Source organism: Sinocyclocheilus anshuiensis, unplaced genomic scaffold, assembly GCF_001515605.1.
Source record: "Sinocyclocheilus anshuiensis isolate Anshui unplaced genomic scaffold, SAMN03320099.WGS_v1.1 scaffold355, whole genome shotgun sequence".
NCBI lineage: Eukaryota > Metazoa > Chordata > Actinopteri > Cypriniformes > Cyprinidae > Sinocyclocheilus > Sinocyclocheilus anshuiensis.
Genome location: NW_015549571.1, coordinates 785,671 through 796,813, shown reverse-complemented (window position 1 = coordinate 796,813; position 11,143 = coordinate 785,671). Strand labels below are relative to the sequence as shown.

Here is an 11,143-nt window from a genome sequence, read left to right as displayed (position 1 = left end):
TTGATTGCTTCTGTTGTCCTCATTTGGAAGTCGCTTTGGATAAAAGCGTCTGATAAATGACTAAATAAATAAATATATATACTTATTATATATATTAACACATTGCTAGCATAAGTAAAAATGTTGCTAGCAGGTTTTAACATATTGCCAGTACAACTTAGCATGTTGCTAGCATGGTTCTAGAATGTTATAACACATTGCTAACATGTTTCTAACATGTAGCATGCTGCTTGCATGTTTTAGCACAATGTTAACATGTACTAGCATGGTAACACAATGCTAACATGAGTTAACCTGTTGCTAGCATATTTCTAGCAATTAACACATTGACAGCATGTTTTAACACGTTGCTGACATGATTTGACATGCTGTTGGCATATTTCTAGCATTTTGTAAAATGTTCCCTGCTAAAATTTAAAAAAGAAAGAATGTATTAGCTGGTCTTCCAGCCTGGTCATGGATGGTTTCCAGGCTGGTTTTAAAGGGGGCTTGACCACTTCTTTAGCTGGTCAGGCTGGAAGACCAGCTACTTCCAGCTTAAACCAGCTTAGGCTGTTTTTTTCAGCAGGGTTAATATTATTTTGTTACATCTTATGTTGCTAGCATGTCTTCATCATGTTCCTAGCATGGTTTAACAAACTGCAACCACGTTTTAAAGGTGACATATCACGAAAATCTAACTTTTCCAGGTTTTAAGTGCTATAATCAGGTCCCCGGTGCATCTACCAACCAAGGAAATGTGAAAAAGATGAACCCAGTAACTTTGTTTTGGGAAGCCTTTTTCTGCAAGCCTCTGAGAAAACGAGCGCGTCTGATCTCGCAGTTTGAGCAAGGCATGCTAACTGTTCTGTCTTTGGCTGCACAGACGAGCACAGAACACTGTTTCTGTGAGTCTGTGTTAAAACGCATGATTTCAGCATGATAAACATGATAATCAGAACCAAAACAGATGTTTTTTAGCAGGTCTGAGCTGTAAAGGCACAGCTCTATTCTAAGGGGGCGGGGAGCAGCAGCTCATTTGCATTTAAAGAGACAGGCACGAAAAATAGCGTGTTTCTGCTTCCACTCAAAATAGGCATTTCCAAAACGATATAATAAATGATCTGTGGAGTATTTTGAGCTGAAACTTCACAGACACATTCTGGGGACACCAGAGACTTGTATTACATATTGTAAAAAGGGGCATAATATGTCTCCTTTAGCATATTGTTAACATGCTGTTAATGTTACCATGCTTGCTTAAATGTTTTAGCATGTTGCTATTATCTTTCTGTAAGTTGAAGCAGTTACAAAAGATAAAGCACACCGAGTCAGAACATCCTGAAGAAGAGGAGGAGTCTGGACAGGTCAAAGGTCAAAGGTGAAGGTTCATGTACCGTAGCGCTAGCGTGTATGTGCCCGGCTGTCTCTGGCTCTCTCGGATCAGATAACTTCCCTCAGCCACACTGAGCAGTTGGTCGGCTTCCTCTCTGGAGATCATCCCATGATACCTTCACAGGAAACCAATCGGAGAGAGAATATTAATAAAAACGCATTAGATCCTGAAACACTGGGGATTCATGTCAGTCCACACCACACCCGCAGAATCTGAACTGGGTCTGTAATGAGTGTAAAGAGACTCACTCTCGTCCATAGTACTTCGGCCGGTTCTCCACCTGCAAACACAAGAGAGAGAGAGAGAGAGAGAGATCATTACTGATTAAAAACCTATGCAATAAAATATTTCATTATTGTTCAGGAACACACACATATAGGATTACTGGAGAACATCATAGTCCACAGCACGATGAGAGATTTTATTCAGAGACTAAACTGAGGTAAAGTAACAGTATAATAAGTCAAGGATAAACATAGTCAGGCAGTCACCATCACACATTAATAAACACAAAAATAAATGAATGTTAACTGGAGAATTTTTTCAGCACAAAGTAATAGAGTGTTTCATGAGGGACATGAAACTATTAAAGCTAAGTGGATTATCATGGACAAACTGCAAAATATATGGCAATGTAGGGAAGACGTCCCTCTTAGGAGCAGTGTGCATTTACTGATAAACAAACATATTTAGGGAGTTAAGCAGGAAGATACGCATCAACAATAAATAATAAATGTAAATATATATATAGGCTAATTTTGCTGTCAAAACCATAAGAAAGTCAATCTTGCTCCACTAGTGGGGTGAGATGACCCCTTCCCCGGGGGGGGGGGGGGTCAACTCATCCCAGCTGCTTTGGCAGAATATGTAAAATACATCTGATATCATTTTTAATAATTTATGTCTATGGAAAAGGTGCCATGAACGTAAAAGTCTAATCCAATATTCTATGTAAATTTATGCATTTTGACAGTTTAATTGAATAACTGAATAAAGCACGGGCAAATCAAATAATGAAACTCCAGTCAAAACTTAAACTTATTCTATGAATTATATATAGACCTTTATTTGTATTTAATGGGATGTATAACAGCATGTATGATAATAGCAATAGACTATGCATTCTGCTCAGATGGCCTGTGGGTTAATAATGAAGATGTGTGTGCAGTTCATGGAATTATTTTTAAATAATACAATAATTACTACATCAAATAATAAAAATGCCACCCAATAACAAGTATTCCAGAGAGCCTTGTAATAAATGCTGCTAATCTGGATTTTATTAAGAGTAATGTAGTATTAAAGAAATTATAATGTAAAATTAATTTATGTTTAATCTAGGGATGCAGCAATACCATTTTTTTCAGAACCGATCCAATCAAGATATGAGTCCTATATCTATCATATGTTGCTGCCTCCATTACTGTGCTATATATTAGATTATTAAAAGCCTTTCTTGTTCTGTCCTACCCTTTTTCAATCACATACAGTATTTGCTTTTTTTTTTTTGTGTTGTTAATTACTGTGAAATCTATCAGGACACACTGCTTTACTTGTGATCGTAAAAACGGGACATTTCATGTAATTTTACAGTAAAATATTGTTAAATGCACGGATTTTGGACGTGAAAAGGAACAAGACATATCACAATTTTCAGTGAGAAAAAAGCAAACTGACATTCCCAGAATTCTGTATTGCATAATTTTAGTGTGATGTGTGTTACCATGATAGTGTTTAGTATTTGTGTGAATGACACTGTGTGCTGTTTATACAGTGGGTACGGAAAGTATTCAGACTACATTAATGAGGAAAAAAAATTAACTTAAATGATTTTAGCAAATGGCTGCAATATAACAAAGAGTGAAAAATTTAAGGGGGTCTGAATACTTTCCGTACCCACTGTATATTAGTATCGACCTCCAGCTTGTGCCTCTCTTAACCATTTGACTCTTTATGGGTTTCAGTACGCTATACAGGTAAAAACAGATTTTAGTAATTTGGTATATTAGCATTACATCAGATTATTAATTTTTACTATGAAATTTGTAGATTTTTTTGTGGCATTTTATTTTTAATTATAAGCTTTTAAATACATACAGCAAAAAAAAAAAAAAAAATCTAATCTCTACAGCACCAAAAGGACTGCACATAGACAAAATATTGACATTATAAATAAGTGTAAAGACAAAATAACTAACAACACCACCACATGAATACATCTTCCATAATTGTTCGTTGGTGACATTTAACCCTTGATCCGACAATCAGCAGCGTAAAGCCAACACTCAAATAAATTACCATAACAAACCCCACAACACCCTCCTAAATGATTAACCTTGAGCTTCCAGAGAATCCAGCAGCACTGAATTCACAAAGCATCCTCGTCCTCCCTTCCCCCATACAGCCCGTTTCTCCCACATTCATCTCTTACAGGAAACACAAACACAGGGCAGAGGAACAGTGCTGTGTGCTTCTGTGAGCAGGCTTACTATGGGGACTCTGACTAAAATATATTTGACAACTTTTAACAATGACATGAGAAAAATCAAAAGTCCTACACAATGGGAAATCCAGATGATCACAGCTACAAAAACAAGAAACATAAGGCAGCTGAAATATATACATCCAGGACGAATAAACCAACCGATGCAGCTTTAAGACGTAATGAAACACAACACCAGAAAATGAGATGTGTCAGTGAATGAATGACTGTTTCTGGGTAAATGGGATGCGGGATGGAATAACACTGTTTCCTGATGAGAATAAAGGCAGAAAGTGTTTTGTAAAGCAAGGTTGTGTGTTATTAATGTGTGTGTGAAGTGCACATGTGTGCAGGTTGTAGGTGAAATGACCGACAGGGTAATAAAACCAGCTAATGATGGGAATCAGCAACACTATAGAGCTAATCAATCATTGATGTGCATAAAAAGTATTCTCGTAGCTTCATAACATTACAGTTGAACCACTGATGTCACATGGACTGTTTTACCGATGTCCTTGCTACCTTTCTGAGCCTTGAACGTGGTAGTTACCTTGCTGTCTATGGAGGGTCAGAAAGCTCTCAGATTTCATCAAAAATATCTTAATTTGTGTTCTAGAGCTGCACAATTACCCACACGATCTAATTTCTAAATGACAATGATTCGCCCGTGTCAATTAAACCTTTTTAAATCATACTGGAACATTCAAATCTGCATTCGCACTGCCGCTGACACAGAGTGCAGACGGTTAACATGTTTAGGTAAGAAACAGCTTCACAAACAGTCTTTTCAACTACACAGCATTATTTCTGTCTTGCAGTCATTCATATTATCACAGAAATACTGGGATGAAAGTTTATAGTTCGGATACAAACATTGATGCCTATGGTAGCCAGGGCAGGACTTAGGGGGGCGGGGGCCCCTGGGCTTGATTATTGATTATGTTTGGGCCCTATACCTACACTACAAACGCCCTTAATAGAACATCATTATGGAGTAACACAAAATACACAAACATATGCTTCGAGGTTCATAAATAGTACAATTAATATGCAACACAGGCTATAGTCAAAATTTAAATGTGATATTAAATACTCAGTATAATATAATAAACAAGATGTGTTCTCTCAGTTGAGAGATTAAAACCTTGAAATAACTTTGAGAAGAAAAAAAAAAGTCAGAGATGTTGGCTTATTAGTATTATAAAAGTTATTGTCATATCTGTGTCCTCTTATGTCAGGCTCTTATTTAAATCAATAAATTCAATTGAATAAAAAGACATGCTGGCTATTAACAATCAAATGAAATCACTATCAACAAAATTCATAGATGGATTGTGCATAAATTTTAAATATAACATTTTAATGTAGAAATATTAAATGATTGCAAAAATTTTAAATATGAAACTACAACTGCCAGTAGGTGGCAGCAAGTGACTGTCTTAATGAGTGAGTTGAATCAACCAATTCGTTTAAAAAGTTGATTCATTTAACTTTGCAAACATTTGCTGGTCTGTGTAACGCTGAGGAACAAAACACTGTTGTTCGGAGACGCAGCGGTTCTGCTGTTTGTTCTATTTTCTTTCTGACGGAGCAAAACGGAATTTTGTGTCTGAAAGTTACTCTGTGAGTTTGTTCTGTTTATTGTACATTTGCGATCGAGCAGATATAAAAAAAAAAAAAACAGGATTCTTGTTTGTGTGATAGGCTAACTCCTATATCATAGGCATAGCTATGTTATAAAAACAGAAACTTATTAAAATGCTATTTTAAATTTAAAATCATTTTGATGACATTTCTTCCCCACTATGTGTATAATGGCAGAAAGACAAGAGAGAGCGCTCAAAAGTCATCAGATGATCGCACAATTTAGTGGAAAATTAATAATATAGAATCATCCTCTGTAAAGAAACGAGGTGTGAACATTTGAGAATTTATCTTTATCTTTCTAAATGTGCGCTCTTTGGGGCTAAAGGCTTAATGGAGCTGTTTAGCCATGTGATAAACCAATCGGTTCAGACGCGATTCAAAACGTGTGTCCTTCTTCTATGTGAAATAATCATAAATGCCAGTTTATGCTGTTTGATTGTGGCCTCGAAGGTCGTAGTTGTAAGCTGTAGCCCCGGCTGGCCCGTTTAGACCTTGCGTGCGCAGTGGAAACGCGGTTAATAATTTCTGAATTCTGGCTGGCATATAACGAACAAATCAAACAAACGTAAACAGGCAAAGGCGGGGCCCATGGGTTGCAGCCCACTCAAGCCCAATGGTAAGTCCGGCCATGATGGTAGCGCGGATCAAAATAAAGCGAATCCCCTTTTGATAGTAACTGGCGCTTCAAATAGCATTTGTGGTGATTGCATTGTTTTGCCTCTAGGTGGCGACAAGTGACAGTTCAAAAATTTATTTGTCATTGAATCATTCATTCGAGATTCGTTCAAAAATGCTGATGCATCCCGTAATGAAACAAGTGAGTTATTTATCAGTGAGTCATTGAATCATTCATTCAATTCATTTTACTAGATGATGATGATTTACTAAAAATTGGTGTATTAAATATATTATATTTTAAATACATATATTATATATTAAAATGTTTAATAATTCATCCAAATTAAACACATTTAAATAGACTGCAGCAATTAATATTTTGTCACACATTATTTTGTTATGTTCAGAATCATGGGACAATCGTGATTTCTATTTGACACAAAAAAAAAATTGTGATTCTTAATTTATCCAGAATCGTGCAGCTCTATTGTGCTCTGAAGATGAACGAAGGTTTTACGGGTTTGGAACAACATGAGGGTGAGTTATTAATGACATAATTTAGATTTTTGGGTGGACTTAACCCTTTAAGTGTATTGTTTTAATAATGGTTAGTGTGCATTTCATACCCAAGAAAAAATAGTCCAAAATCATCCACCATAAATGTCTTGACTGAATATCTAGGTTTACACACATCATGGTCCTCCTCTCGCAGAGATGAATCTCCTCGAAGAGAGAATTACATAAGACTCTCACACACAGGGAATGAAGGTTGGGTTTTCCTTCACACATGAATACACATTCTGGAAAATCAGAAGAAAACCCCTCATATCAAATCTAACTTCTAGCATTTCAGGTGTGTTTGTGTGTGTGTGTTACATTAACATTACATTATATAAAATTCTACTGTACAATACTGATAATTTTTTCTTTTTGCACAAGTATAATTTACAGTGAAAAAATAATAAAAGAACATTTCTAGAAGTCCCTGGAATTGTAGTTTATATGCATGTTTTGTTTCTTCTCATCCTTTTTTTTTTTTTTACCGTAGATTTAAAAGGACATTTTTATACAGTATACACTTTAAAACTGTTCCAGAGTAAAAGCAAATATTGTTTTAAAATTGTTGGTAAATGTTAATAACACTGTTATCTGGTTCCTAAAATCTGGGTCCTGAAGCAAAAGCACTATTTGTCATCAAGACTCTTGATAAAAAGTAAACCCAGATGCTTGAGTGAAGTGTCCAGTGAGTTGTGTGCGGTGCTGGACTCAGCTGCAGATTGTGTGTGTGTGTGTGTGTGTGTTTGAAGACTCTGGGCACTGATTTGCATGCTCTGAATGCTAAAAAAAATTGCGGGGCCTTTTGAAGGGGATTAGACAGGGTTAAACCTCTTGCCACAATAACCCTCCACCCTGCACAGGGGTGATGCGCTTTACAGGAGCAGATAAGTGGCCAGCAGCCCAGAGCAAGAAACGCTCCAGAACGAATCCTTAAGAAGCCCTTGAGATAAACATGAAGAGCAGTGTGCATCTGTTTAATGTTAATCCACCGTTAATTAATACGCCGTCCAGTCGGCTGGGGTGGGGCGAGGGGGGATGGGGCCCACGTCTGGGGGTAAAATACCTGCTGAATTGTGCTAACAGCAGGAGACCCCATCCCACCGTCAGCAGATCAACATCTTATTAAAACTCCCTCCACAGACGCGGACGTCTGTGTCTTTTGAGAGTCACTCCAGCGTACGGCTTACTGGCAGGAACATGTTCTTTATCATCAACCACAACATCAAAATATATGAAGCACAGCCACACGAACAGATTTATAGCGATACAGTATTCATAAAGAACAGTTCTAATGTTGTGCCTGTTTTGCTGTTCGGCTGTGGTGGGGCGAGGGGGGATGGGGCCCACGTCTGGGGGTAAAATACCTGCTGAATTGTGCTAACAGCAGGAGACCCCATCCCACCGTCAGCAGATCAACATCTTATTAAAACTCCCTCCACAGACGCGGACGTCTGTGTCTTTTGAGAGTCACTCCAGCGTACGGCTTACTGGCAGGAACATGTTCTTTATCATCAACCACAACATCAAAATATATGAAGCACAGCCACACGAACAGATTTATAGCGATACAGTATTCATAAAGAACAGTTCTAATGTTGTGCCTGTTTTGCTGTTTCGATATACAGAAAGACGCGATTAACCGGTAGAGATTTTGGACTATCTTCTCTATCACGGTTACATGCTTATTGCTGTGCTACATAGTCACGAAAATGTATCATTTGCATGCGTTTTTAAGCATTGCATATTCAAAACAAGTGATTTTAAGCCATTGAAACGCAATCAGCAGCGAAAGAGAACTCATTTCGCTATATGTGCGCTCTTTCTGAGAGTGTTTCTGAGCGCTGTCTGTGAGGCGAAGACAGTGCTCATAGAGCACAGGAGTTATTTTTGCCGCGATGTCTTGAACAGTTAAATACACACACGTGTATGTCTCAAAATGCATGTCTTTGCAAGTATCCTCGTAAACACAGTAATTTAGGTGTTAAGTGAAAGCAAACAGCGGAGAAGGAAAACACAAGTGTAACAGTATATTGCATCCAGGCAGCTCTTAAAGTGACAGCAGTCTAATATATTCCTGCTGTCTCTAATTCATGTTAATCAAACCACAAAAGACAGAAAATCTCTCATTGCTCCTGACTAAATCACTTTTGCAACTTTAATAAGAATAGGGGTGCTCCGATTGATTGGCTACCAATCACTATCGGCTAATAATCGCTTTGGAATGTTTGATCGGCAGTCTCTAAAAAGGCTGATCTCAAAAAAACGATCTCAAGCTGCCGTAAGAGGTTTGGCAAGACATTCAGCTGCACCATCTTAGTCTCTGTCCAGCACAGGTGAAATAATTATAATGCAAAATGCACAAATGGCTTCAAATCACAATGCGTCTGCACTATAAAAGTGAACTGCCTGCTGCACAGTTGACACAGGAATTGTCACTTGCACAATCGAGGCAGTGTCGCATCGTTACTAAAGTTAATAAATTTAATTTATTTTTAATTCTTGCCAGTGTTTAAACCATTCAGCGCTCACACGCTCTTCTATGCGCTCATGCACACTCCCAGCGCACACACAACGCCAGGTTCACACATGTATGCGGTGCATATTTTTTCCGTGCTCATGTAACGGATTAAAGCGTGCACACTGCACACAGTTGCGGTCCGGCAGTGCGTTTCAGGAGCAGTGCGTCTGCAGCAGAGCAGAGATCGTTTCCATACCGAATCTATTTTTGCTGCGCTGCAAGCGCTGAATTAAAGTAACAGCCTGCGCTCATGTTAATGAATCAGAGCGTTCACACTGCACACGGTTGCGGTCCGGCAGTGCGCTCCATGAGTGGTGCGGTGCATCTGCAGCAACGCAGAGATCGTTTCCACACCGAGTTTAAGTGAGTTTGAATTAAAGTGACAGCGCATTGTTTGCGGTAAATATGAACATGGATTGACACGAAATGTAGTAATTACACCATAAATGCATATTATTAAAGTATACTGTGTTTCACAGTCAACACATATGGCTTTTTGGCTAGGTTTAAAGGGAAAGCACACTTTTAGATAAGGCAATAATAGATGGCACTCATGGAAGTAGGAAAACAAAGTTCTTTATGAACCGCAGGATTGCTTGTAATAAAGATTTCAATGCAAAGAAAATGCAGTAGAGCTGACTGTTTCTGTCAGTGGTAAGTTTTAATTTAGAATGTTTGTGATAACGTAAGAAAAGTAGTTTAAATGTTTTGCCACTTGCTTGAGCAACTTAATACATAAATCTAGAAGTAAATGCAAAAGTAAAAAGCATTGAATAATGTGTTGCTTATATTTTTTTTGAGTTTAAACATGTCTGTGAAAGATTGTATTACTGTACGGTGTAAAAAAAGAATCACAATGCTGAAAAAGCATTTTAAGTAACAATGTTTAGATTTGAAATCAAAATGGATAAATGTTGTGTTTGTAGTAAACAGCCATGGATCAGTTGCAGACTCCTGTGTGAAAGCACAGTTAGTGCTGCTACTTAGGGATGCACCGATCTGATACTCAGTATCGGTATCGGCTCCGATACTGGTATTTTCTGTCAGATCGGGTATCAGTCAGACGAGACCGATCCAAATCCCATATTGTGTGTATACTATTCTGTTATTGTTAAGCCGCACGAAAGGCACAAAAACATTTTAAAGCACCATAAAGTTTCCGTGCACTATATTCCAAGTGTTCTGAAGCAGTTCTATAGTTTAAAGTGAGGTAGTTGAATATTTAAGTCAAGTTCATGTAAACTCTTCTCTCCGGATCATGTGACACTGAAGATTGGAGTAATGATGCTGAAAATTCAGCGCTGCGTCACAGGAATAAATTACATTTTAAAGTATATTAAAATAGGAAACCAATATTAGAAATTAGGGCTGTGCGATTTGGGGGAAAATATCGAATTACGATTGTTTTGACAGATATTGCGATTGCGATTTGATTTGCGATTTTAAATTTGCAAAGTCAAGCTTCATCTCAATATTGTCAATAATGTGCAGCACAGTATGGGTATCATTACCCTGCTGAAAAAAAAAACAATAGAAACCATCACAGAAATGATTATAGTTTCCATTAAACCATTACAAAATTCCTTTTTGTTTTGGGCATTATTCCAATAGGAATTACTGTTGTTCTATTGGTTGCCATCTGCCAGATTACATCCCACCAATAGAATCCATCAAATAGACACCATTATAGTTTACATTCAAACTAATACAATTCCCATTATAACCCTGAAATCCATATTTTTGGGAGGGGTTCTATTTTTTTTTTTCAGCAGGCAAGATTATAATGGTACTACTTTTACAGAATTAACTTAATTACTGAATTTCACAGAAAATATTTGTTTATTTTTTATAAATAAAGAACTGTATTTCTTAAGTCAATTATTAAAGTATTACATATGTTACATAGGCTGATTTATTCATTTTAAGAACAAGTGGAAAATGTGCT

The 11,143-nt window shown here is 37.3% G+C and overlaps 1 protein-coding gene across 1 annotated transcript in view; it reads right to left on the bottom strand.

Annotated features, from left to right (window-relative positions):
* LOC107657347 (N-chimaerin-like) overlaps positions 1-11,143 on the bottom strand; it is a 62,581-nt gene that overhangs the window by 43,988 nt on the left and 7,450 nt on the right. Inside the window, exons 4-5 of the mRNA XM_016445389.1 lie at positions 1,624-1,655; positions 1,377-1,490 (exon numbers count right to left, since the gene is read on the bottom strand). Coding sequence (XP_016300875.1) covers positions 1,377-1,490; positions 1,624-1,655 — 146 coding nt within the window. The remainder of the gene's footprint in view (positions 1-1,376; positions 1,491-1,623; positions 1,656-11,143) is intronic.